Source organism: Calidris pugnax, unplaced genomic scaffold, assembly GCF_001431845.1.
Source record: "Calidris pugnax isolate Ruff unplaced genomic scaffold, ASM143184v1 scaffold573, whole genome shotgun sequence".
In the NCBI taxonomy this organism is placed as follows: domain Eukaryota; kingdom Metazoa; phylum Chordata; class Aves; order Charadriiformes; family Scolopacidae; genus Calidris; species Calidris pugnax.
In genome coordinates this window covers 630275-657848 of record NW_015091316.1, presented here as the reverse complement: position 1 = coordinate 657848, position 27574 = coordinate 630275, and the positions used below count along the sequence as shown (strand labels likewise).

General features: G+C 41.8%; 2 protein-coding genes across 4 annotated transcripts; one reads left to right on the top strand and one right to left on the bottom strand.

Moving 5' to 3' along the window:
- Positions 1 to 48: 48 nt before the first annotated feature.
- On the top strand, positions 49 to 25670 carry GTF2E2 (general transcription factor IIE subunit 2). 3 transcript variants are annotated; one of them, XM_014960920.1, is made up of 8 exons: positions 49 to 137; positions 676 to 842; positions 12411 to 12502; positions 13047 to 13154; positions 14843 to 15025; positions 15495 to 15588; positions 23681 to 23796; positions 24819 to 25670. In XM_014960920.1, the coding sequence occupies exons 2-8, from the start codon at positions 680 to 682 to the stop codon at positions 24936 to 24938; spliced, it is 876 nt and encodes a 291-aa protein (XP_014816406.1). In that variant the 5' UTR covers positions 49 to 137; positions 676 to 679; the 3' UTR covers positions 24939 to 25670. The 3 variants fall into 3 exon arrangements, with proteins under 3 accessions (XP_014816406.1, XP_014816408.1, XP_014816407.1); XM_014960922.1 differs by having other exon boundaries at positions 66 to 118; XM_014960921.1 differs by lacking the exon at positions 49 to 137 and adding an exon at positions 227 to 389.
- Positions 3074 to 10210, bottom strand: SMIM18 (small integral membrane protein 18). The gene is made up of 2 exons (XM_014960925.1): positions 10069 to 10210; positions 3074 to 5899 (listed from the first exon to the last, which is right to left on the bottom strand). Exon 2 carries the CDS (start codon positions 5852 to 5854, stop codon positions 5561 to 5563), a length of 294 nt encoding a protein of 97 aa, XP_014816411.1. The 5' UTR covers positions 5855 to 5899; positions 10069 to 10210; the 3' UTR covers positions 3074 to 5560.
- Positions 25671 to 27574: the final 1904 nt, after the last annotated feature.

The following is a 27574-nucleotide window of genomic DNA, read 5'->3' as shown; positions in this document are numbered from 1 at the left end:
GGAGTGCTGACCGCCGCGTCGTCATGGCAACGGCCGGCCCACTTCCGGGGCGGAGTGTGACGGCGGCAGGCGGCGCGGGGGCTGCCGGGAAGGCGGCATGGCCCAATAGGCGGCGGTGGTAGGCCTGCGCCTCGCGGGTGAGGGAGCGCGCGCGGGGCGGGGGGCCGGGGCCGTGAGGGGCGGCGGGGCAACATGGGGGCCGGCGGTTATGCCTCAGTTACCCCCCGGTGTGGGACTGGTGCCGGGGAGGGAGCGGTCCGGCCTTGGGAGGGGCGGAGAGGCCGCCTCCCCGCCGCCGGGGCCGGTTAAGTGTGCGGCGGGGTCGCTCCCGGGCCTCGCTGCCGAAGTGTCCCCACCTCCTGTCGGTGACTTTAAAGTTCCCCGTTGAGGTAGGGCGCCCCTGAGGCGGGCGGGTGGTCTCGGCGTGCAGCCAACGGGCTCCCCCTCCGCAGCAGTGTGAATCTTGAGTTCAGAACCTGCGAAATCTGGTTCAGAAATCGCATTCTCTGCCCTCCCGTCCTGCCTTGGGGGTTAAGGTTGCGTTCTGACACTCTAAATCCCCAGACATCTCAGTGGCCGTGTACAGGAAGAGCAGGATACAAAAAACTTCATCAACAGCTATTTCTGCTTTCAAATATCTATTTCTTGCCTTTTTCCTCCTGCTTCTCCTCACAGAATTATGGATCCAAGTTTATTGAGAGAGCGAGAGCTATTCAAAAAGCGTGCCCTCTCCACACCAGCAGTAGAAAAACGTCCAGCGCCATCTTCTGACTCCTCCTCTTCAAAAAAGAAGAAAGCAAAGGTAGAACAAAGTGGCTCCTCGAGTTCAAAGCAAAACACAGGTTGGTGACAGTCTCCTGTTCAACAGCTGTTTGGTATTTTCCAACTGTCTGCCTCTAAACTATGGTTTGTTAGTATGAATCAGTGTAACTGCGAATTTTGCTAGTGGCTGTTGTCATTCTTTCTCTTAAATTGTCACGTTTTGGTAAGAAATTCACTTGAGCAATGGGAAGAAATACTTTTGCTGTCACGTATACGTCAGGCCTCATCTTGTGACTTGTTTGGTGTTACTCAAGTTGGAGGAATCACTACTGCCAAAATACTATTTCATGTGAAGTTGAGCTTTGATTTGTAGATTTCAGGGCTTGCTGGACCCACAGGACAAGTAGTAACAGTGTCTTGTTCTTTTTCTTTCCTATGTCTTCCTGGCAAGAAAGTGCATAAAACTTGGTTTTATTAGCTGTAAATTGTCAGCTATCCATCCATGACATAGACTTTGCAACTTACATCTTGTCTGGCTAGCGTATGGTGATTAGCAGTCATTCTTGTTTCACTTGGGAGTTAAACCTTGTTCATGAACACCAGGCTTTGGTAGGTTTCTGGCTGCTTTTTTCAGGAGTTTTATTGTTTCCCTGGGATGGTGGTGCTGATAATGCGTCTCTCAATATCAAATAAGCAATTAATAAAGCAGCACTGAAACAGTGTGAGCAAATGAAAAGTGCAGCACCTGGAGCAGCCAGGAGAGGATTTGTGTGCACACAGCAACGTACTCTGTGTTTGCTTTCATTGTGTCAGATGCAGAACTTGGGGAGGGGACTTTTCAGTTCTCTGAAAGTACTGACTGTTCACTGATGCACTCTAAAGGTCAAATCAAATGTTAGGAGTTATTAAAATACAAAATATCCTGTTGTGTAAACTTCTTGCATGCTCATATTTTGAATACCATGTGTGGTTCTCTTCTAAACTCCAAAAGAAACAATAGAGCTAAAAACAGCAGAGAAAAACGTCAAGGACGATGGGAGGAGTGGAACATCTTTTGTCTGGGGGGATGAGTAGGGATTTTGTGTGTGTATCTTCAGCTTCTCAGGGCACCAAATAAAGTTATCAGCCAGGCATTTTAAAATAAATCAAGGGAGGCGAGGTTTCCATCAGTCCCTTTGCCACACATTCCTCTTTAAATAAAATAAAATTCTGCATGGAATATCCTAAACTGCATATCCCGAGTGAGAGCAGTTTGCTGGGAAGGAGGGATGGGGAGGCAGAAAAAGGGCAGACGGTTCAAATGTGAGTCTGATCTGGAGGATCTGAGTAGATATGTGGCCAAGCAGCAGATCTGATAAATAGTGTGTCAGTTCTTTTCTGTGATTTTGTGGTTTGGGTATTTCTTTAAGTGTTTTTGCATTTGTCAAATTATTAGCTTACACAAATAGGAATGTGTGGCTGTGAGGAAATACACTTTATCTTTTACACTGCTGGCTTCATTCCGGACAGCATCAGAAAGATTTTAGGGTTTCTGTAACATTTTTGTCCAGAATGAATTCAGCCTCCTTTCATCTTCCCCTGGACAGTATTTACTAACTACTGCAGCAAAGATGGAAGGAAAATAATGGAGAGTGAGCAGACCAACCGACCCTCTCCCTCTTGTTCTTAGGAACTGGCTCAGAACAAGTGTTCAGACTGGCAAGTGACTGAACAGGTTAAGCAGCCACAAGCAGCGCAGGTCCCTGTGGTGCTGCAGAGTCAAAGTCCTTTGCCTCTAAACCCGATTTTTATTTGAATCACCAGATTGCTTGGTGCCTGTCAGGATATGTGTGTGTCAGAGACAGGTCTTGGGGAGGTGGAGGAAAAACCTGATGTTGAAGAACCCCTGTCCCACCCCCCGAAAGAAACAAAAATTAAGATGATCAATCCTAGTTTTGTTATGTAGTGACCTTAAAGACGATTAATAATGTCACCCTGATTATGTGTTAGCATTGATAGTCCCTGGGTGTGTAGCACCTACAGGTCCTGTGATTCTATGACTCAGAGAAGCTGCCCTTGTCACTTCTTGGGGCGAGCAGAGGCATTTAGATCATGCTAATCTTCAAATGGTCACATAGCTAAATCTGGCTTGTATGTGAACATTTGTTGTAAGCTTTCCAGCAAGAATAGTTATTACTATAGTTCTTTTAAATCATTATTCAAGCAAGTTATGCGAAAAAATCCAGAACTGCCTTGTGTACTCATTCAGAATGGTAACTAGAAAATAAAGGAAATTGATTGTATCTGTTTATTTCTTTTTATTGATCAATAGTCAGTTGTGACTGAGATCTTAGTCTTTATCTTAAGACCTTTAGTGATCTTAGCCAGCAGTAATCAAGAGCTGAAGTCTCCAGGGGCTGTTTCACTACTTAGTGTACACGTGGGAAAGAATCGTCCTGAGACTCTAGGGCTGGGCGAGGGGAGATCTTTGTCTTCGGTTCCTTGGGCAGACACCCAGCCGCCTTTATAGATTGGTGAAATAAGTAGCTGGAAGGAGTCCCAAGATTTTTCCTTGCCTGTGCTTCTCAGGAAGGCATAAGAATAATGAAGTCAGCATAGCAGAGGCTAGCTGTGTTATTTCCTGCACACTGCCTTCTTGTGTGCGGTGGTGATGAGCGTTTTGTAGGAACACTGCAAGTGGAAAGCAGCCCTAGTGCCATTCAGAGTGTTTGCTTTCAGGAAAGAATTCAGTGTGTCCCGATGGCTACTCTTGCCTCTCTTGAGCACGACACGGGTCTTTCAGGGCTGACACAGTCAAATGCAGAAGAAGGTAATGAGGCGTCTACCCGGTGTCCCTGACAGCAAAAGGCATTAACAGCACTACCGTTGTCTTCATCGTATGTCTTGGGGTGAATCCTAAATTGTCTTGTACCTGGGACATCGGCTTCCATTAATTGTGCTTATGGTTTGATTTTTAGCTAAAAGTGTTCTCTGCATGTGGGACTGGTACTGGCAAAATGTCACCGTAACAAGTGTATCCGAGATGAATGGTTGCAGTTGTGTGGTTTTGTGATTGCAGAAGGGACCTTGCTCCTCCAGGTGAATCACTGGACTGTCTGTGCTGGTTAGTAGTGGCCTGGCTCCATCTCACCAACCAGGAAGAGCACAAGTTAAATTAGCAAGTCTTTCAGTGTGTCCAGATCTTCTAGAGCTTAGGCATACTGAACCTGATAGAGGCTGTTTATATATATATATTATTTTTTTTAAAAGGAGAATAATTATAGGTACTTGTCATAGCACAAGGGTATTTCTGACATGGATAGACAGCGAGATCAATGTTGTAGCTTACTTGTCCATTTGGCCATTAGGTGGGGTTTGTTTCCCTAATGGCAGGAATATCACTTGGGATTTATATTGTTAAATGTCTTGTCCTACATGTAGCTTTGGTTTGGGATGTTTCTTGCTGGCCTGCTTCTCTATGAGTTCAGGAGAGTGAAAGACTTAGCAGGCACTGCTGATGGCCACGCTGCTTGATGCCACTATTACACTTGTAATGTGTAACTGCAAAACTTTTATGGTTTTAAAAACTATAGATGCAACGCAGTTCCAGAAAAAAAAATCATCTGGAGAGCCAGAGGTGTGAATATTACGTATGAGCTCTCTGGGATGCACTGGCAGGCTGATGAAGCAAGCTGAGATTCTTTTGTGCAAAATGAAGGCACTTCTTGCTGTGCATCCATCCTGCCGGCTCTAGCGCAAGGCTTATCCTGGTGTGGCCTCCTTTCTGAAGTGTGTTGACACCTGAGAGCTGCCTTGAGGGCTGGGCAAAATTATTGTCGTCGGTGTGGGTGGTCTGCAACCCATCTGCTTGTGTTTCTTGGCATGAAGTCATTCAGTTCCAGTTCAGCTTTGAAGAGTTGAGATAGAAATGATATATCCAGCATGTCTGATTTCCTGTAGTGTTGTGCTTACCATAGAAGCAGCAACCTTGGGGCAGAAAAATGGCCCTGTTTCTTCTAAACCATATCACCACTACACTATGCTGTTGTGGAAATAGTCAGATATTCTTAAGGTAGTGCCTTAGTCATGTCTTGACATCCAGAAGTTGTTAAACAGGTTGAACATGAAGTAAAGGGAGAGGAGTTCTCTGCAATTGGAGAAGGGGAGGAAGAAAGGGTCACATTGTACCACAGGAGGATAGAAAGGATAGAAAAGACCATTATAGGGATATGTTTCACGTTGGATTACTTTTCCTTCCACCACCCGCTCTTCTAAAATCAAGCTCATAAGAAGAGCTGCTGAGGACAAGAATTCACATAGGCCTCTCCAGTCTGTGGAATCTCTTACCATTCAACCCTTCTATCTCATAGCTTTTTTCTCACCCCTTGTATGTCTTTCCTGTCTCTGTGTGGTTGACCTGGGCAGGAGGACACTGCTGTGTCTTTGTACTGTGTACGATCAGATTGTTAAACGTTTTTATAAAGGTTTTCTCCAGTTAAGCAACATAGTTTTATGCATGTTAGGCAACATTTGTTTCTTCAGGTAGACAAAGAATTATGCTAGTAACTCAATGTAAACAACAAAAGTTCATTTAAAAACAAAAATATTTTCTTCCCCTGTAACATTGCAACAGATCAACCTTCCGCTAAGCACTCAGAAAGCTTTTGCCAATTATTCAAGTTCACATCCAGAAATAAAACAATAATTGTTGCTATTATTTTTAAGAAGAAAAAAAAGCATGTGACTTGCTCATTTGTAAGGTACAAGAGGCTTCATTCAAAGTGTTAAACATTCTTCAAGTGCTGATGCTCAGTCCTCCCTACACCACCTCTGTTTCATGCTTTCTGAAGCTGTTCAGCATTGCTCTAACAGGATTGGGTTCATTCTCCAAGTCTTTCACAGTTTTATTTTTCACACAGCAGCAACAGTCTAGCAGTTCATAGAGGAAAGCCAACACCACCAGAGAAACTACAGTAAAAATGAATATGATCAGAATAATAAAGCAGGCAGTGTTCCAGTTATCATGGAAAGGGTAAATTTTTTGCACTTGAAAGCCCAGATACTGGGAAATGGATGTAGTCTCATTCCAGTGAGTGGTGTTGAGGGTTGCCATTCTTGGAGAGTTGTCTTAGTGTGCTTGCTGTCACGGATTTGGGGGCTGAAACAGAAAAACAAAGCTATTGAGGACTCTATTGATCAAGAACATGCTGTGATTTTTATCCCAAACTGTTAAGAACTTAAGCTCAGTCTAAGTGCTCACACCTCCTACGAACATGGATTGTTGCATACTCATATTTGCTCAGAAAAGTATCAAACTCCAAATGTGCAACTTTGTGATTTGTCTGGAACATTTATTTCGGTGACGACTGGTCCATGCATGCATCATGTAGTGTAAGTGATTGTGGAATGAGAGAGCTTTGCTTCTTTATTTAAAATATATGCAAAGGCAAAAAGACAATTCTCAGGGCACACAGTGGTTTCGACAGTCTGTCTATCGTTAGTCTTGAGGTTGATACTTGCAAGGCGTGAAAGCCCTCAGCGCTCTTGGCTTTCTTAGAACAACGGGAGATTCATGTACTACCCTCTCCTATTGAGTGATTGGAAGGACTTGCTACATGTTAATGTAGTGAGAGTTTGTTTACTTGTTTAAAAAAATATATAAATTGTAACTTTTTTTGGATGTTTCCAAAGAATGGAACTAAACTTTTGGTCATTCTTCTAGGACAAAATAGCAATCCTGCTTCCTTAAAAGTTGTTATTTTAGAATTGCCTATTAGCACAGACTTGTTAACCCTGCAAAGCTGTTTTGACCTCAGAGGGACCGATTTCCTGACCCATTCGTTCCCCTGCTGTTCCGCTGTTGAACAGAAGTTTGTTCTCAAGAGCTCCAGCCACTATGTTCAGCTGCCCCGAGCGGCACTGAGCGCCTTTGGAGAGCTTGGCCCAGTTGTGGTGCTGTGGTCATTAGGGTAGATAACAAGGAAAACCCAATACTTTCTGAGGAGTTCTGATTTCTTGTTTTCAACTGCATTCGCTGCTTAACTGCTAGGAAAGGAATGTCATCTTTTGCCCAATACTGTCTGTTTGTACCCAGCAGAAGAAAAGACTGCTTTGTAGCGTGGAGGAGAGAAAACAAGAAGTTGGCTTCAGCAGATCTGCCTTTGGCGCGAATGGTATTGCTGTGGGGATGTGCAGGTTTGGAAAGGCCATTGCTCGAAAGTGTGAAAGTGGGCTGTGCCTCACTAATTTCTGTGGTATATCCAGAACGAAAGAGCAGTTCTGTCTGTCTCGGAATTTCTCTGTGAATTACGGATAAGTAGGCAGATGAGGTGTTTGGCAAAAAGATCTTTACAGTTAAGAGTCTCTTTTTTTCCCTGATCTCCTTCTTTCCCTGGTTTTGCCTCCCAAAACTGAGGGACCTTATGGAACCTTTTGGTACATAGTTTAATGTAATAAAAAATGGCCAAGGAGCCATAGTAACTTCTGGTTACCTCTCGCAGCGTACTGAAGGATACCATTTGAATCCTTCAGGCAATTTAAAACTGGGTGTGGGAGAACGAGATCGAATCAGATCTCCATATTCTCTTGAGGAAATAGCAAAGGTGTTTTAGGTGAAAGACAGTGGTAAGCAGCAGTGATGGGCCAACCTGTGCCCCCCATGTGAGCCTGTGGCTAAGGGGCAGCTTGCAAAATGTGCTTTTGTATTCTGGGGTGCCCCAGAAAACATGGGATTATGGAAGGGGCAGAGAGAGACAAGCTGGGAACTTTGTAGAAACCTGAAGTCTTATTTCCCGTGCCTCAATGAAAGTTTTTTTTGCTTTGAACATAAAGCCAAAAGTGAAAACCTAGCTAATTTCATGACAAAATAGTCCTGGATACCCACATTTAGTTTCATTTCATTAAGGAATCAAAACTACAGGATGAAGGGGTAACGCTGATGTTTTGTTCATTGAAAAAAACATACACAGAGGTAATGCTTTAATGAACCTTGCATATCCCAGAAATAATTCTGCCATCAGTCTCTTTAGGCAGTGAAAACTACAAAATGTCTGAATAAATGGCAAATGACAAAGGCAAAGTGTGATGGTGTCTGCTAAAACAGATTTCTTAAGGCAGTCTAAATACCTGTCATTATTTTTGTGTCATTATTCAAAAATAGGATATTGTGAAAACCAGGATAATGCAGCCAAACGAGCTTGTGATTTATGTCTTATTTTTATTGTTCAATGATTATCTATTTTGTTCTTAAATCCATTCTTAATGGATTTAAACTGAAACCGAACAACTTTGTTGTTGGGCAGATTCCCGGCATTAGCATTTGATACAGATGTTTATTGGAGCAGTTGCAGTAACTTACTGTTCCCCCCATTAAATCTGTAACTGAATACATAAATTTGTAATTGAATACACAAAGTACGACTGAGCTGGATAGAATTAATTAAACTGGGTGGGGTTTTTTCTTAAACAAAAGCTTACAGAGCGATTCCAAGCTAAAAATACTCCCAAGTTGAGTTGGGTCCCGGCTTTGAGAGCATGGCTTGGTTTGGTCGCAGTCTAGGAAGGAAACTCGGCTGGCCTGTTTTATGGAGCTAAAAGTCAGGAGGGTTTTTGAAGGAGTGGTGTGAAGACTTACTTGAAAATCTGTGGGTGAGAGAGGGGGATGAATAAAAGGATTTGGAGTCCCCTTTGAGGGGTAATTAAAACAAGCAGGATTTAAATGTGGATTTTAAATGGCAAGAGAATATCCTTGGGAAAGAAAGGAGAGGAGTTTTGTTTTGAACTTTTAAAACAGATTTTTAAGACTGAGGATTTTGTTGGAATCTGTTACATGTAAGTTTCCTCAATCTGTAGACACCAAGCACAAAAATTAACTGTTTCTGCTGATGCAAAACTTACTATTCTAGTCATTGCTAAAAGTGATCAAGATTTGGGGCTGCTGGAGAGACTGGGCATGTTTACCTTGCGTAGCCGGGCCCCTTTGCCAACACAGCTCTCTGCCAAGGTGGCAGCTCTGTTCCCGAGAGGAGAGGAGGCTCTTGGGCACAGCGTGGCTCCCCAGGCAGGAGTCCCTGCCGCCCGGCGGCTGCCGTCAACGCAGTGCAGCAGCTGGCCCCTTCCCACTCCCCAGCCACCATTAGGGCAGCGGTTTTTACAGCACAGGGAAGCTCATCTTTACGCAGGGAGGTGGAATTTAATGCCCCTGCTGGAGGTGTTTTGTGATTCTCGAGGATGATGATGATGATCTCCTTAGATCTGAATTGGGCGAGGCAGATAAGTCTCAGCTACTAGGTGCTGTAATTATTAAAATACAAGACTGAAGCAACCATTGCTGAGCCTTCAGAATTAACACGGCACTAATAAGGCTAGTGTCTTTGAAAGCTCTCCAAAATGACCTGGTTTCAAACAGTTTTACTTATTTTGTAATGGCACAATCTAAATTCATATTGTAAGCTAGTTCGATTTGAATGCAGTTCAGCTATTGTATGTATCTAAAACGCAATGAGTTAAATATTTAATGAATTGGCTTCTGTACTGTCTGTATTAGGTTCTGATTTAAAAGTATCATCATCTTTAGACCTGCAGAGGAGCAGCTGTATTTGAAATCATTTTCATAGAGCAGAGGGAAATGACTGGCAAAAAATCATTTCAGTGCAGTACTGAGGAAGACCTGTTTAAGAAACCACTGAATAGACATCTTGAGCTAATAGCATTTACAAATCTCAGATGGATTCTAACCTGTCTGTTGGTATTGTCTTCATCGCTGCTCCAGTATTTACAAGGGTAATAATATGCAACGGGATTTTCTTCCTACCCTAATGCACCACATTTCTAGAGCAGGTTTCTAGCATATCCACAAATGTAGATCTCTTTTAGGCAGCCTAATTGATACAATTTATGGAATACCCACTTGGGAGACACATTTCTTAAATTTCAGGTTTAGCTGTCTTTGTTTAAAGGAAAATCCTTTCACTATCATTTCAGTAAAAACATATAGAATTAATTACAAGGAACATGAGGCTGCAGGAAAGAAGCTACCTCCCCAGTAAGCATGAAATCCATTTTGTTTACTGAATGTTGGCTTGGTATATTAGCTTTTCTGTAAGATGGAGCGGTCATCAATTTTCCATTAGTGCACAGATGGTGAAAGTGCTTGTCTGATAGTGCAAGACAAGCTCCTCTGCCTTCAGCAGAATAAAATCCTGCTGAACCTGGAGAAAAATCATTCTGATTCTAAGAAGCTTTTTACAGGCTTGTAGGTTACAGGCATATTTTCTTTCAGTAATCAAGATAAACCTAAGACAATGTTATAAAATGATGTACACCTACCTCTTGTCTGAAAGGATGCTGAAAGAGCGCTGTTCTGGTCCCTTTTTTTAATGCAGCCTGTGGCACAGCTAAGATGGAGCTTTCCTACCATTGGCCAGAGCATGATGCTGCTGACAACTTCCTTTAGGCTCATTTGCATCAAGCCCTCATCCCCAGGAGTAAATCATTCATAAATTTCACTCTTAGTGTCTTGGATAAGAAGCAATCTCCTTCCCACTCTTATTTTTGGGATGCTTTTTTGTGTGTGATGAGCTTGTAAGCGGAGAGGTGCACGGGGGGTGCTATGGTGGCTGTGACCCAGCTTTGCGTTGTGCTGGAAAGCAGCCGGTCGAACCGTGACGTTTGAAGTGTTAATATCTGCAGATTTCCAGCTTTGCCGTGTGGTTAGATTTACTTGTCATGAACTGCAGCAGGCTGTAGCCAGGCAGATTAAACAAGATAATCTTCTTGATTCAATTGACAGAACAAATACATGATAAGTCGTCTTAACTATTTGTTGTACCTCTGGATTTATATTAGTCACTTTAGACGTCTTGTTATGTGTGTGATTTTTTATTTATAAAATGTCTTGCATAGACATTAATTTTTAATGATAAAAGGGGACCCTGCAGGGGAAAATCTCTATAGGCTGTATTTTCAGAGGCTTTTGTTTTTCTCCTTTTTTCCTTCTTAATTTAGCAACCAGAATAAAATGTCTTCTGTAGCTGCAGTTACACTGATTCTTCTACATTAATTTTAGAATTGTTGTGCTATGTAAAGCCTCTAATACAATGTCACGTAATGGCTTCACAATTACCAGTTGCCAAGTTTTAGATCTGACGTCTGCGCCTTTAGCATTATAGTTTTTATTATACTATAGCATCAGTTTCTATAAAGTCTTCCCAATAATTATCAAAAGTGGATTTGTTTGAAATTCTACTGCATTCAAAATTCCCGCTTTGCCTTTTATAGTGACTTACAAATCAGCTTAGAAATAGGTTGAGATGCAGTGGGACAGACATGAAAACAATTCACCTGAAGCATAGTGGCTTTGGAAATCTAATTTGGAGTTTCCTGTGAAGAACTTTAAACATGCTAAAGAAATTTAAACACGTTTTCTCTAAGCCTGCCGCTTACTTGGTGAAAGTGATGAGTCTTTGTCAGGCATCTTAGGTGCATTTGCTAGAATCTGATGATTTTTTTTTTCTTCTTTTTTCCTTTCTTTTTTCACCATTGCAACCCCCTGAGCCCTTCCACTCCTCTTTACCACCACTGTCATCCACACCCTCCAGCTGCCCAGCAGAGCAAGGACTTTGCTTAACAGTTCTGCTTAGGACCCACTGCAACCTCTCCCTCACCTAATACATTAACTTTAATTGTTTTTTTCTCTCCCTTGACTGATTTTTCCACAGAAATAATAGGGGCTCCATATCTCTGAGTTAACTACTCCCTTGTCAAATGCAGTTAGAAATCACCAGTGGATTAAAAAATTCCTGTGGTGACAAAGAGGAAATGTTCTTTTTCTGGAGTAGCTGAAATTCTGAAAAGCTGTTGCCATTAAATTTGAGCAATGTTATGCTGGTAATGGGCCTGTGGCTTTTGATAGTGGTTTGTGGATATCTGTGTTTAATGCACTGTGGTATAAAATTAACAGTAATTAACAGCCTTGCAAGAATTTTTGAAATAAGCTTTACACAGTAGCAAACCTCACGATACATGAAGATGGAAGTAGACTTGCCAACAGGGGGGATTCTGAGTTGTTCCAGTGGTGCAACACACCAAGTTGAATTGTATAAATTTATGTGTTTTTTTTAAAATAAATTCTCCACTAGAGCTACTTAAGAAAGCCCAGCACAGCAAGCACAGCCTTCCTTTACCTGGTGTGTAACTGTTGAATACCTTTTTGGAATAAGTGAAACACTCTCTGCTCCTATCTCAACAGCACAAAGCTATTGGTAGAGCTAATCATTAAGCAAAAGTGCAGTGCATTATTTCAACATGAATTAATGTAGCATAAATGATTATAATATGTTATGCCACAGAGTTAAACATATCCTTTTATGGTAGTAATGCTGTAGTTGCTCACTGTTTTCTTAAAGGCCATGTACTAGTAATTTGGTATTTATGTAGCTCTGTTCAGAAGTGTTCCAGAGCCATGTGTGTTGACAGGTAATTCGGTGGGTCTGGATCAGTGTGTGTGCTAGCACAGAGTCCTCCAATGGTGACAGCTCCTGCAACACCAATTTCTGTTCATAGTTGTAATTCTGAAGGCCTGTGGAAGCAGAGCAAGAAAGAGATGGAGTGCTGAGCCAACCGGGTGGTGTCGAAAGCATTATTTAATTGTCTGTTTTCTCCTTGTGTAGATCACAGCAATGGATCATTTAACTTGAAAGCCCTTTCAGGAGGCTCTGGCTACAAGTTTGGAGTCCTTGCTAAAATAGTCAATTATATGAAGGTACAGTGTTTTGATGCAAGATTATAATGTTTTTAAATACTTCAGTTGTTTACTCTCCTGTGGTAGTTGAAAGATGCTGAATATTTCAAACTCTAAAATTCTTTTACTGCGAGGGTGAGAATTTCAAGAAACTGCTTCTTAAATCCAAAATGCTGTTAGTAAACAAAATGGTCAGCATATTGTTCCATTACTGAAATCCTAATTATTCCAGGTCACTTTAAAACCAGGATAATGGTTTTCATTTGCGGTAGAAATAGGAACTGGAATATGCTGTCAGCTTTTAGGATTCATGAGCTATTTATCAAAATAACATGTAATTTGGTGCTTGACAGATGACTTTGTCATCAATCTCAACTAGTACTGGTTTTTTTCCTCATATTCTCAAAAACCTTAAATCGAAGTGCTCATATGTTATGTGTACTGTGTCTTGGTTTTGCAAAAGTTATTTTGTCATCACATTATACCAATTTTAGTTACTTTATAATAATAAAGTTGCTGAATAAAATAAGTACAGAACTCTAATAGATCCTATTTACTTTTCCAGACTCGGCACCAGCGTGGTGATACACATCCATTAACCCTAGAAGAGATTTTGGATGAAACACAGCATTTAGATATTGGACTCAAACAGAAACAATGGTTAATGAGCGAGGTAAAGAAAACATATGTTTAGATTTTAATTAGACATGAAGGATTATGATAAACCTGAATTATACACGTTTATTTAATTGCAAGCTCTATAACTATTAAACCCCTCCCCCCCCTTCCCCCCCTTTAAGAAACTACATTGATTCACATGTCTGTCTGTCTGTCTTGTACCTCCTGCTAATGAGGTAACTGTGAAATGAAAGCTATTCTGACATTTTTAAGGACCTGTTAAAATTGTTAGTCAGAGAGTATATTTTATGTCAAGGAAATTTATTCATTACTGGTTTTGTTAAGCAATTTCTTTTTTTAAAAAATCCAAGAAGAGAGCTTTTCCAATATTGAGGATGTTAAATTAACTAAACTAAAGGAGTATGGCACAAAATTCATAGGCTTACAGTTCTTTGTTACTTACTGAAATTAAGAATTCTGATGGGAAATTTATCTCTGAAATTGTGGGGCAATAGATCTGCAAATTCCACTGCTGGAGCTCGTTAGTCTCACTCTAGATGCTAGGTTTCATTCTTACAGACTCACTGTAACTTGCCACCGTGTTCATCTTCATGCTTAATTGATCTGAATGTCTTCATGGAATTTCAAGATTAGTAAATCAGCAAAATACCGTATTCAGTATTTGTACTTGATGGGCATACCTGGTTTTGCTCGGATAATATTTTAAATCCTTGCAATAGAGTAGTAAAGGCTGTTGAGACATGGGGAAAAAAATCTCTGCATGGTAAAACTAGGATGGTTTTAACTAATACAGCCTGTGGCATTCCGTTACCACCAGTACTAATGTTCTGGGGGACAGAAACCTCCAGTCTGGCAGTGTTGGTTGTGGTGAACCAGAACATCAAGATAGAATGAAACAGGTCCTTCCAAGAAGTGTATATAAAATTATCACTGGATGAGAAAGGGTGAACAAATACCCTGCAGCACCAATGTTAGTTGTTTTCTCCCTCCTTTCTTCTTTCTGTGTTTCTTCTCTTTCTCCTTTCAGGGTCAGGCTGGCATCTGCAGAAGAAACTAAGTAGAGTTGCCCTCTGTTACAGGTGAACTTCCATTGCAGTACTGGCTGCACAGCAAAACTGATTTGGAGCATATCTTAAATCATTTCAATTCTCCATGAACTTCTGGTCAGCTTCACTCTGAAGCTGACATCATGTGTAAAAGCCTACTGTGCAGGAGGTCTGCTCTTCTCAATTTCTTCTACAGCTGCTGGTGCCAATTGACAGCAGTTGTGGAAGACTGACCCCTGTTTTGTTCATCCCAGGTTAATGCCTTTCACATCCGTAACATCCATATGGCCCAAGCTTGATATGCCCAGTTGTGCATTTGCACTTTGTATTCAGCCAAAACACACTTTTTTGCCTCTTCTTTTTATGTTTACTCCTTTCTCAAAAAGGAACGCGTGCAGCTTTCTGCCGTAAGAGGCTTCGTGGACCTTCCAGCCCAAAGGCATTAAGTGAATGATGTTAAGCCTCCTTTGGTGCTTTGTGCTTTATGTTGTGGTGAATTATGCCTAGGCTGGTGGATCTAGGATCCAAGGATTTGAAATCCATTTAAAACTCAAACCTTCAAACTGGCAGCTGTAACGTGTGGCTGATGTGCTCTCGCTGCTCAAAAGCACACTAAGAAAAAAAAGTACTAGCGTGTGCTCTTTTTCAAGGTTTAAAATTTATGTCCCAATTACAGGCTCTAGTCAACAATCCGAAAATAGAAGTTGTAGATGGGAAGTATGCTTTCAAACCCAAGTACAACTTGAAAGATAAAAAGGCTCTGCTCAGGCTCTTGGACAAGCATGACCAGCGAGGTCTGGGAGGAATCCTTTTAGAAGACATTGAGGAAGGGCTACCAAATGCACAGAAAGCTATAAAGGTGAGTAGCACGTGTCTGCGATCCGCAAACACATTCCAGTTAGCTCCAAAAAGGGGAGGTAAAGGCTAAGAGAATTTTCTCATGAGTTGTTTCTCTTCTTTTGATAACTTAAAAGCTATTTCAGAAGATCTAATACTGTAGCTTTTTCTGTATTTCATCCTTGAATTTCGGATTTGGCCTGATGTCTCAGCTGTCAAAGCTCTTTCCCACAAAAGGCTCTTGCTCTCCCACATTCCAACTGTAGGCATTTAGTTTTGCTTTTATACCTTGATCTCAGTCCTCCATATCTTATCTTTGATTCATTAGTGTACTTATTGTCAGCATCCACTTTGGATGCTTTTCCTTGCCAGTGACTTACCTAGTTTGTTGTGCTTTTTGTAGCAAAAGCTCTGTGTCTGTTGTTCAAGTTGGAATCCTTATTCTTGAAAGCAAAGTGATTTTGAGTTGTTCTTTTGCATTTGTTTTCGAGGCTTTAGGGGACCAGATCATCTTTGTTAATCGCCCTGACAAGAAGAAAATTCTTTTCTACAATGACAAGAGCTGTCAGTTTACTGTGGATGAAGGTAAGTTTTCGTTTACATACGTTTCCATGATAGTTGATTTGAATTCACCTTAAGCACCTATATGTATAAGCAGTTTTTAATGTGGTAATGAAATACCAGAAGTCAGGAGAATGGTTAATATGTCAGGAGAATGGTTTATATTAACAGGAGGCTAACAAGAGTGAGTTCAGGGGTAATGTCCTCTGTTTTATAGTGGATACATTGAAACACGGCACCAGGAATCCAACAATTTTCTTCAAGTGTAGCAATACAGAAGAGACTAAAAATCACCTGACTGTGGCTACAATAACATCTAACATTTTGCTGTGTAAAGGGCAGCCAAAAAAAATGGCTTCTGGGTATGAGTTTGTTAGGTTTTTTCCAATTTATTAATCATGTGCCTTTTGTTGGTGAACGTGACAAGAAGCCACAAATGGAAGAGAAGGAGGAAGCAAACATGGAGGAGATGTAACCAAAAGTCCCGAGAAGGGGTAGTTTACAACAGGGAGGGAAGCACAGATGTGGGGGAGTGCTGCTGCCTAGAGCTGCAGTGGATTTGGGACTTCAGAAGTTCAGCATGTGTTTTGTGTCTAACAAATAGCGGTAAAATCCTTGGGTGCAATGTGCCTGTTATGCACAGAAATTAATTACACAAGTCAGGGTATGTTCCAATAATTACATTTATGCCAATATCAGATGCCTATAAGTACAGAAAGGAGAAGGCAATCTGTCAAAAGATCTTATTTTAAATGGTTCAGCGATACTTAAAACTTTGTTTTGTTAGCATACTGTTTTGTAACATGCCACATAAAGCCATCTTATCATGGAATGTCACATTATGGTAAATAAAAGGGAAGAGTTTTGATAGTAGCTCGAACTGCTCTACTTAAAGCATAGGACAAAGCATAAAGCTCTTTCTTTGACTAGCTCAGAGAGACTCTTTATTTTCAATAGAATTAAGCAACTGGAAATATGTACCATTAATTTATTTGTTATGTACCACACTTGTACTCTCAGTAATAATAGCTTTCTTCCACAAAGATAATTAAATAGATGTGAGATCTACAGCATTTAAAAATATAAAAATTGTTTCAAAACATTGAAGTGAATATCTTTTAAATCCATAATTTCTGTCTGTTCTTGATAGTGGGAGTCGGAACTATATGTGAAATGCAGAGTTAAAAGCTTTTAGTCTGCATTCACTGGGAATTTCTAACCTTCCAAATGTCTACGAGTTTACCATTAGCACTGTCAGCCTGTTCAGATAGTGTCGCTTCAGTCCATCAGGCCACAGCTTTTAGGGATCTAAACATGGACAAAACATTTAGAAATCAGTGCTGTTGCAGTAACTGTTAAGACAAAGCTTTTCAGTTTTTAGCAGATCCTGGTTGTATTACAGTTGTGATTGCTAATAGTTTCTTCTTGTGGAATTTTTTCCAGATAACTCTCACCCAACCATCCTAAAAAAAGTTATAGAAGGAGTTCTCTGCCCTGTTGCTTTTAGTTTGTAGTAACTCCAGGATTAACTGTTAAATTTAATAAAAGAGCACATTTTATTAAGACGTAGCAAAAGATGACTGCCAACTCTTCATCAGGTAGTCAGTATAAATCCAAGGCTGTTCATATCAAGTACGTTATATTTTAGCACACCCAGCACTGATCTGTGTTTAGGAACAAGCAATGCAGGCTGTTTCTATGAAAGGAAGGAAAAGGTTTAAAAAAAAGACCAAAAATAACCCCTCTAAAACCCCTCAAAACAAAATGTTTAAGCCATTTGGCTCAATCTCCCAGTGAAGGAAGGCATTTAAGCCTGTAATGAAGGCACCGTTAATGTGCGGTGTTTGTAGTTCAAGGAGGCTTTGCTTTCTTTCATCCGCAGGTGGCAGCATGTTCCCATCTGATCAGAAAGTGATTATGTTTTTGTTCTGTTCCTGCTGGTTTTGGTTTTTCTTTTCATGTGGATGATGATGCTTTGTTCTGAGAGGGGGCAAGAATACTTTATCTTTTGTGAATATGCCACAACTCTTAAAACACCCTTGAGTGGGTTCACTTACTTATTGCAGCTGGAACAGGTCCTTTTTCCAACCATCTTATCTCGTGATGAAGAAAATCCATCCTTCCCGAGCAGTTTGCTTTACAATTCTTTCCAGAGCACCAGAAGCATATCTCTTAGGCAGCCATTGGCAGAATTGTCTGCCTACAGGATAAATTATGACACGTTTCTGCGTTAGCGGTGCTATTTCAGCTCATTATCTCCAGCAACATTAAAACGAAGTTTTTAGAAGACTGCAGAATAAGCCTTGAAGTGTTGTCAGACTCTTTGATCTGGCAGCTGATGACAGTTCAAAATATGTTTCTAGTTTAATGTTTATCCTTAGAAATAAAGGCTCTGCGCTCCTCAGTGCATGGTTCTGCCGTATGACACTCTCCAGTTTCAAACATATGTTGGCTGGGGTTAATATCCTCTAAAACTTAGGCGTCTTCTCCCATCGGTGTCTGAGCTCCATCAGTAGTCAGCAGAGGAAAAGGGGAGCCGCCGGGGGAGTTTGAAGCTTGCTGAGTCTAAAGTAGCAGGAGGAACTGCTTTCTGGCCGTGCCTACCTCTGCCCTGGCTCCACTTGTTTTGATGGCTGAACAAGCTTTTGAAAACAAATCCCGATGTACTGCAGCAGTGGTGCAGTACCTATATATCGTGATCTCAAGGGTACTGGAGAAGGGTTTTGCAGTAAGGAACGGCTTTTGTTCTTCTTTTTATGTGATTGGCCAAGGAAGGTTCAGATTGCATGTGTTCCTTCTTGGCTTCCTGACTAATTAATCTTCTGTCAGTAGTGTGTAGCTGAAAGCATTTATAAAAGCTGGGCTAGATTTCAGGTGCTTCAGCCAAGTAAAGCACTGCCTTTTTGTGCTGGGGCTAAGCACTTTGCATGTGAAACAAGGTTTCACCCCCACACCGGCTGAATGCTGAAAGGCCAGTCTGATTGCTGAACTGGTGGAGATGGTATCTTTCACATCTGAATGCAATATCGGAAGTATTTTAATACCTAAAAATTTGGATACTTAATTATACATGTTTTTAATGTTCTTCCTAAGCACCTTTGAAGACATTTAAACTGTATGAAATTGCTTGGGATCAGTGATGACATATGGCTCTGGATTTGAATTCCAAGCTAGTCCAGAGGCAGCAGAGTCTTAATATCAAGCACCTTTTCCTTCTGGTATCAATCTAGTACTGTGCTCCCTGGGATTGTTAGACTCCATCTTCCCTGCTACTGAGGGTTGCTTCTTCCCTCCTCCCTGTTATTGTCTCTTCTTGTCCTGTGCTCAGATTTTGGCTCAGCTCAGTGAAGATTTTTAAGCTGTTTTTTAATCTCTGGCAGATTTTATTACCAGCGTGAGGTAGCAGTTTATCTCCAGAAGCCATCTCAACCTTTTTGCAAGAGCAGGTGAGGCAGTCAGAAGTGCAGGATAAGCTGTGCTGAAGTCAATGTGCAGCCATTTACCCATGACTTTGTTCACCACATGTAAGCATTTATAGAAAGGGAGCGTGTTAGAGTGTAATCACTCAGGGAATGTCAGCACAAATTGTTCTCATAGGTGAGGGACCCCATGATGCAGTAAAGTTGAGGTAACTGCACATCCTTACCTCTTGGGTATTTCAGAGGGAGAAGACGTTTGCAAAGTCTTTGTTATGCTGCCCTCCGCTTTGCTGTGTGCTGGTTACTGCCGGTCAAAGCACGTTGTTTTAAGTCTGTGCATGCAGACATCATCATGCTGGAGATGTTGGCAGACATCTAAACTGGCCTTTCAATCAGCTTGTGGTCTCATTCCTTCCTCTCATTACTTGAAAGACCAAAAGTTAGCTATCTGGAGGAGCAAGGGAGCAGGCTGAGAGTAGTGTTGATTCTGTCAGGCTTCTGAGTTAAATTATTTTAGTGATCAAATTGCAAGATTCTGAATATAGGATTTGGTGATAGTCCAGGCAAGACACCCAGCACCTGCCTCGGGTACCGAGATCACAACTTTCTGCCTCTTCTGGGGAAGATCTGCATTGGCATCAGGATTTAAAAGCTCTGCTGGAAATATATGTGTCTCCTTGAGAGTTCACAGCACCTGCATCGCTTTGGCCAGAAACTGGAAATTTTTCCCCAGGGGATTTTTTCTGGACTCCGTCTTGTCATAACAACCTAAGCGGTAGGAGAAATTGTCAGCCTGTGTGAATGCAGCCTGCTGCAGTCAGGTGAAGCCTTGCTGTCTTGACTGCTGGACAGGTTTTTTTTCCTTCCATAGCTATTATATGCTTGTTCTGCCTGATCTATCAAATAGCTAGTGGCTCTGATAGAAGAGTCTCACCCTCACTGTGCTCTGATGGTGTAAAGATCACCTGGCGGTTGACAGGACATGGAGAAGGAAAATTGGATGTGCTCTGTAATTGTAATGGTGTGCACTGCAGGAATGCGTGCATCTGAACCTGTTCTCCATGCCTGGCTGAAGCAGGCCAGCACCTGGCATGCTTTCTGCTCCGACAGTCCCCTTCCCACTCCTTACACCAGCACCGGACTCCCTGTGCCCTGTCCACAAAAAGAAAGACATTGTAAAAAATAGATTGGGTGTATTGAAACTGTCTCTAGGAACTGCCTTCTGTCACTGTTGTCTGCTCTTCAGACACATCAGCTCATCACAGTATTTTTCTTTCTGTCTTCTCCCCTCCCCAGAGACAGGCCAGCTCGCCGCATCCTCCTGCCTGGCCAACCATAAGTGTGGACACTGCTCCAGGGGTGGTGGAGGACAGTAATCGGGTCGTTGCATGCCATTTCCTCCTCCCTGGCCCCTCTCATGAACCACGGCTTTTAAAAAGTGGTTACTCCCTTTGCTTGGACCCCAACAGCAAAGGCCAGGGAGAGAGTATTTCCGATTCTCCTGAAAGGAGTTGGAGAAATCTCTTACTATCCTGGGTCAAGGGTATGAATTTTGAGGTGCGGAAATACCACAGCTGCAAATGTGAAGGGTTGTTTCTTGAGAGCTGTAGTTACTGCCAGCTTTTCCTATAGGTTCTCATATTTCAGAGAGGATGTCGCAATAATTCAGATAGCATATTCTCAAGGTCTAAACTTTCACTAGCTGATAGGGGCATAGTCCTTGGAGACTTCTGAATAAATCTGACAGGTCGTGTGGAAATGGTTCAGTGCCAGCCAGACAGCAGCTCTCTTTTCTTCAGCTCGGTGTCTGGTGTTACACTGAATCGGTTTTGTGATGAGATGATAGATGTATCTCCTTTTCCCTTTAGATGGCACCCTAAATGCAAACAGCTAGTACACACAGCTATCTGAAAAGTGGAGGTTCTGTATGATTCTCAACCTTTAGCCTGTGCTTTTAGTTCTGAACCAATCCTTTAACACAGAGTATTTCAAGGGGACACGGACCATGTTGTTGTGACTCTCCCCTTTCATAGGCAATAAGTTATTTTAATGCCCTATGTGGAGCTTCAGTGTGGGAAGAAGATTCTTTTGCAGTTACCACAATCAAAGCATAGCACTGAAAGCAGCCTGATTTATGAAGGAACTTTTAAATGGAATTGCAGAATACTGTACAGTGACTCTGGTGGGGCCAATTAGTGAATTTAATTATCTGTATGTAAAGTCCATTTTAGCTTTGCGGTTTGGATTCTTGGTGACTGTTATATTCATATGTCTCAGCCAAGTTTAAAAGGTGAATGTGAAGCTGTAATGATGGTATAACCACTGCATTATAAGAAATGCAAAACGCTGTGGTTAGATATGAACTGTGACTGCACTTCTGTGCATGTTGATCCTTGAAGAGCTGACCATTTATTTTCTAGTGTTTAATTTTTCACTTCTGTTCCCCAGAAGAATGTAGACCAGTTTAACCTTAAGCACCCATCCTCAGCCTTTTTTTTTTCTTTTTTCTTTCTTTTTTTTTTTTTTGCACCACAGCATATTGGTGTATATATCATGAACTCTAATAAGGAGACACATCATCTGTGTTTGTAGTAGAACATTATAAATAAAAGGACACTGTCATGTAAAAGTTGAGAGTTATCAGGTCTCTTATCAGATATTGCCTCGTGTACACGTGCCTGTCGTGCATCTTGGAGGACTGACCTGCATCTCTTCAGCTCTCGCAGGAGTTGTCGGTGCAGAGCCAAAGGCAATATAGCACAACACAACACTAAAGTATCTCTGATGGGGATCTGTTTAATAGTCATGCATTTATGTGCAGCCTTGTCACTTCACCTGTGAACTGCAGAAACACATGATTTGAAATGTGGTTACTCGCAGGGTGCCATACTGCATTTGCACACCCATCATCTGATTCATCTTTCCGAGCACCACCAGGTCTCGGTGTCCAGCCGAATCCAGCCTGGGTGTTCAGGACAGGGGAGGGGGCATGAACAGAAAGGAAATAGCTTGAAAGAGCATGTACTGCTCAGTCCGGAGGATGCAATAGGACCCTGGCACAGGCTTCTGCTGTTAAGACTTAATCTGAGTGCTCATCGCGGAGAGATCTCTCTCTTACATGCTCAGCTTTGATCATAACACAACCTTCTCCACCTGCCGCAACAGGATTAGGTGAGAGATGATGTGTGATAGCAGGCACCGCAAGCTATGCCGAAAGCCCAGAATCACACTCAAAATGTATGAGCAGCCGGAGAATGTCTTGACTACAGTGTCAGTCCTTGCATTAAGTTATCTGAAAACTGCATTCTCAATGATCCTGCTGTGCTGTATAGTCTGTATGAGAAACAGGCTGACTGCTATCTCCATGTAACCAAAAGTGGTGTTTTGACAGGATTTAGTTCTCTTCAAAAACACTATTACCAAAAATGAACATTGTTGTTCATCACTGGCGAAATTCCTTTCCCTTGTTTCCTGGAAAGCTTGAGCAGTCCCTTAGTGTTGGCGATGGGAAGAAAAGAAAGACCTGAGACTCAAAGCGTGTACATTCACAGAAAAACAAGATGCATGAGGATGGGAAAGGGTCCAAGTGCAGGAACCAAGTCTGTTACGTACATATTTTGTACAGTGCCGTTTTGTTGCAATGTGCATAGAGCCAGTGTATCTGTGGCAGACCGTCACTGGAGCATTCCTTTGCCTGCTGCATAGGACAGCTTCTTAAGCATGCTGAAGTTGTGGTTGTTTTGACAACTGTATACTAAATTTATCTGGAAATAAAGGGAAAAATTTAGTCTTGCGTTGCTATGTGTGCCTCGTGTTTTATTTATAGTTTGTTAGCCAAACCTGCTGACAGGATATATCTAACTTACTGCCTGGGGAATGAAGGGAGGTAGGATTGTACCAGCCACTGCCTGGAGAAGGCATTCCAGAGGCTCTGTGAAACTTTACATGAGGCAGAAAGTGTGCAGGCAGATGGCAGCTGCTCTAATTAAGACTTACTGTCTCTGTCTTTTTTCCTGCTGCTGTGGCTTTTAAGGTATCTCTCGGCTTTTTAACACCAGAGGAATTTTAGTAATTTATTATGTGTACAGCACAGTATGTATTATATTACAGTGATAAACGAGCTTCAGCCCACAGAAGTAAATGTCTTGAATCTTCAGTAAATTGGACTATGAGATGACAAGTCTCCCAAGACAATGTCAGCCGAAGATGTGTAAATGAAGTTGTCATTTATGGTTAGTTATTACCCTTCACCAAGATCTTTTGAACCGAGGTTTATAAAGCACGTTGACTGTCTACACAGCTATAGAGATGCTAGGCAAAAAGAGAGACTCATGTAGCAAATTAACATTAAAAGCATATGTTGCCTCTGGGTGCTCCTGATGCTGGAGTGCAGTTAGCACAGATGAGAATCAGCTCATCTTTTTCCATTAAGTGTTGGGGGTGTTTTGCTGTTGTTTTGTTGGTTGGTTGGTTGTTGGGTTGTTTTTTCTTTTGGAAGTGCATCCGGCATTTGGAGTGGGTAAAGGCTGTGCTAATTGGGTGCCTGCTGGCAGTGACCGCTGCATGTGTGCAGTCGCAGACTGACATGCCAGCATACTTCAGCGTTGGCAATCAATCTGTTTCTTTCCCTTCGTGCGGGGGCTTTGCCCAGGGTTTGTTCATTGGGATATAAACCGAGGGTTTGTTTGGTGTTTCAGAATTTCAGAAGCTGTGGAGGAGCATTCCCGTGGATTCTATGGATGAAGAGAAAATTGCAGAGTATCTGAAACGACAGGGTATTTCTTCCATGCAAGAAACTGGACCAAAGAAAATAGTAAGCGATACAAATTACAGATCTTTGTAGGAGATTCCCCCTAACTGACCCCACAGCGTTAGTTCCAAAACATGTTGGTGAGCCTATGCACAGCTGCTTTGTGTGGCTCGGGGAAGTGTGACCAATTTTAAGAAGTTGCAAAAAACAATGCTGTAGCCAGCAGTCAGTGTTTTTGTAACTCGTTTGAGCCAGTGTAATCCAGGCAGCATCAAGAAGAGGGCAAATGCCAGAAATCCCTGTGAGCTCCGATGTGGAAGCTTCTGCTTGGATCAGTACTGTACATTAGGAGTAGAAGAATAGTCACTTTTCTGGGAGAAGGGTGGGGTTTTTTTTTTTAACGTTTTTGCTAAACAGCTTTTAAATCCTGATGTGAACTGTGTGATGTGCCTCCCACCACACACACACTGTTCTCCAAACTGGGTGCAATATACTCGTGCTTTACTGGGTCGTTAAAGTGGCTGCAAGCTCACTGCAGATGCTTTCTTTATGGCTTCAAAAAATTAGTATTTTTTTTACATATATTTATATGTCATGTATCATGTCTTTTCTCTTCTGCACTTGGCTGCAAACTGTCCTTTCATGAGAGCCCTTCCACACAGGATTTGTTCCTGGTCACTGCACTAGCTGCTTTAATGCCTGTTGTCATGTTGGTGCTCCTCGTGGATTCCTTATGTGCTAAATGCGTCTTTGAGCATGTAATTGTAGATAGAATTATGGGGCACGTACCTGCTTCTGTAGCTGCACGTGAGTGTTTGGAAACTTCACTTCTAAACGCCATCTTTACTACTGCACAGGGGGTACGGAGACTCTGCTCTATTCCCATGGTCATGTCTCTGCCTGGATGTGAATTGAGCGCTGTTACTTCTTGCGAAAACAAGCCAAGCGTCTTCCCTGCCTGTCCACTCCTGGTTCAAGCAGGGCTCTTCTTTGCAGAAGGGATGACTAGCACAGCGTCACACCATCAGGTCAGATATCGCAGCTGGAGGGCAGGTCTTTTGACTACTGTTTATTTCTTCTTGTAGGCTCCTATTCAGAGGAGGAAGAAACCTGCTTCTCAGAAGAAACGTCGATTTAAGACTCACAATGACCACTTGGCTGGAGTATTAAAAGATTACTCTGATGTCGTTCCTGGCAAACAGTGATCGGTTGAATTCTGGAGCAAACGTGCGTTTTTATACAGGCTTTTTGCCACTCGGTCTCAGTGTCTGCTTGCAGAAAGACTGACTGTATATAGTAATGTGATGTGTTTCCCCCATCCCAGCAACTGCCAAGATGAAACAGGTCAGTTTAAGAGCAAGTATGAACTACTAAATTTAGTGTTTAATTTAATTAGCTAATGGGAAATGTGTCTTTAAGTAAGAGGTTCTCACTAGTTGCCTCGTGGCATAGGGTGATAATGGTGCTCAGCATGTAATGCAGGAGTTCCTGTTCAGTGCTTAACTCTGCTTTTACATTGCTTAATGGGTATTTACCTGGAATTACTTACAGGGGGCTTCCTAGTAGAATTGAATGCGGCATTTGTTTTACCTTTTCCAGGAAAACCTTTTCCTAAAATCACTGCAGGCAAGTTTCTTTCACAGTCAAATACACTCACGGTTTGTATGCTTCTTCCTTGCCATGGGACACTGAACGTCATATCTGAGGCTCAAACTCAGAATAAAACCCTCTCCCGAGTTCCCAGCAGGCTGCAGGATGGCAGTGCAGCTGTAGCTTCCTAATGCTAATCAGAAATTGCCCTCGGCGATTTCTCGTCACTGTAGTGGATGCACGTGTGTTGCACAGTTCTGCTCTATGGACAGGAGGGAAATAAAATGACAGTGTAATACTGAAACTTTTCTTTTTTTAAAGTAATAAACTTACAATGCTGGTTTCCAGTGTTGCTTCCTTAAAGAATGAGAGAATCAACATCTTTTGTGCTTGTTGCGTTTTCCTTTTCAAGGATGTAAAGGAATCTTGGGTATATTTTTTGTCTTCTCAATGATTTATTGTTCTGGGCTAACACTGTCATCTTTTTATCATTCTTGGTTGGGGAGGGGGAAGGAACCACCTTAAATGAAAGCTCCCAGTAGATGCCTGATGTTCTGTGCAGTACAGACTAACGTGGAATGTGGCCAAATTATGTCCTCTTGATAACTTATTTTTATGTACTGAACCAGAGTCAATCAATGCTGATATTGTTTTCATGGCTCTGTGGGAGAGGAGCTGTTTCTCTGCTCTTCAGGGTTAGGATCAAAGATAAAATAAGTGGCTGCGATATCCCACCGACAGCAGATTGCTGCTGCGTGCACGTGAGCTGTTGTCTTGCTTGATGTATCGGGGCTTGAAGCAGAGGCCATTGGATCTGGACACATGAACAAATGAAGAATAAGGCTTTGTTGCTGTCACACTGAACAAGTTATGTCTGCTTGGGGAAGCGCAGGAGGAGAAATCCACCTGTGTAAGTGTAGCATTTATCCTCTTGATTTTAAAGACTGCTAAGACTGCTCCTTTGAGAAACAGACAATACTTCCAGCATTGCACGTCAGCCCTGTTTAAAGACTTGCTAAATGCTGGTAGGGGTTTTTTTTTTGTTGTTGTTTTTTTTAGGTAAAGCATGTATTTTTCTCATGCTTTTTTTTTTTTTTTTTTTTTTGTTTTTTTTTTCTTCTTTTTTTTTTTTTTTTTTTTTAAAAAAAAAAAAAAGTATATCTATAAAAGCATGCTGCTCCAGCTGGTTTTGAAACGGTGTTTCTTTCCTATACTTTCCAGGTCAGCACAAGCAATTTCTCTTGGAGCTTTTTAGTTTTCTGTTACAGCCCTGCCTTAAAGCACCTGCAGCTCACTCGCAAAACTGGTCACCTCTCTTCTGTCATCTTCACTCAACCAAAAAAAAAAAAAAAAAGCTCCCTTCCATCTGCTACATTTTTGAGCAGTGATTTTTTTGGTGGTGGTGCTCAGCCAAAAGCAGGGCTCTTAGAGAGCTCTGAGTTGCCTTTCATACTTTTGGGGCATTTTATGGGGTAACTTCCCAGTCATCCAACATAGTATTACCCTTTCTCTATGAACCAAAGCTTGCAAAGCAGACTGTATGGTAGGCTACCTTTTCTTTTTTTTCTCTGCTCAAGTGATTAAGATAATAGAGGAGTCTAAAGAAAAAGCCTCCAGCTACTTTCAAAGATTAAAAATGTGTTAGGTCAAAAAACAGGAGAGCTGGAGAGGAAAATTGACTACCAGCTCTGTGTGCTGTGCTGGCATTGTCAGGCTCCAGTGTTCAAAGGAACAAAATGGTCCAGTTGATGTCTAGTTGGAAAGATGGGATTAGGTGCTTTCTCTCACTGGAGGAAGTCTTCTCTGCTCTACTGGCAGAAGGGGCATAATAAGTTTTGCAGATTGTTAGGGTACAGTCTCAAAAACAGCTGAAGTGAAGCTCACATTGGCACTTTAGAAGTGGTGTAGAATATATACAAGCAGTTGTGAAGGAAACAAATTCAGAAAATAAGCATTAGCTCCTCTCTTTTGTGTGGGTTTCGGGAGCTGGGTTTTGCTTCTCTACTGAAGATTTTCTCAGTCGTCCTTATGGGGTTTTTCCAAGACCTCTTAAAAATCTAATGGTGCAACTTGAAAACGTCTCGGACTATATCAAAGGGAGTCTGCTTGCTGAAAGCATTTTAATACCGCTCCAGTCTGCTTGAGTCTCTTCACGGCATAATGTCCAAATCAGGCTTTTCGCTGAAATTCAGTGTAAGAGTTCACAGCTGTTAAAAACTTAAACTTACTTCATCTTCCTCCAGGGTGTTCT

Bases quoted from the DNA above. Each gene is read 5' to 3' on its own strand.
- GTF2E2 (XM_014960920.1), top strand. From the start codon at position 680: ATGGATCCAAGTTTATTGAGAGAGCGAGAGCTATTCAAAAAGCGTGCC. The intron at 843-12,410 runs GTTGGTGACAGT...CTCCTTGTGTAG, and splicing joins GAGTTCAAAGCAAAACACAG to ATCACAGCAATGGATCATTT. The intron at 15,026-15,494 runs GTGAGTAGCACG...TTTGTTTTCGAG, and splicing joins ATGCACAGAAAGCTATAAAG to GCTTTAGGGGACCAGATCAT.
- SMIM18 (XM_014960925.1), bottom strand. From the start codon at position 5,854: ATGGCAACCCTCAACACCACTCACTGGAATGAGACTACATCCATTTCC.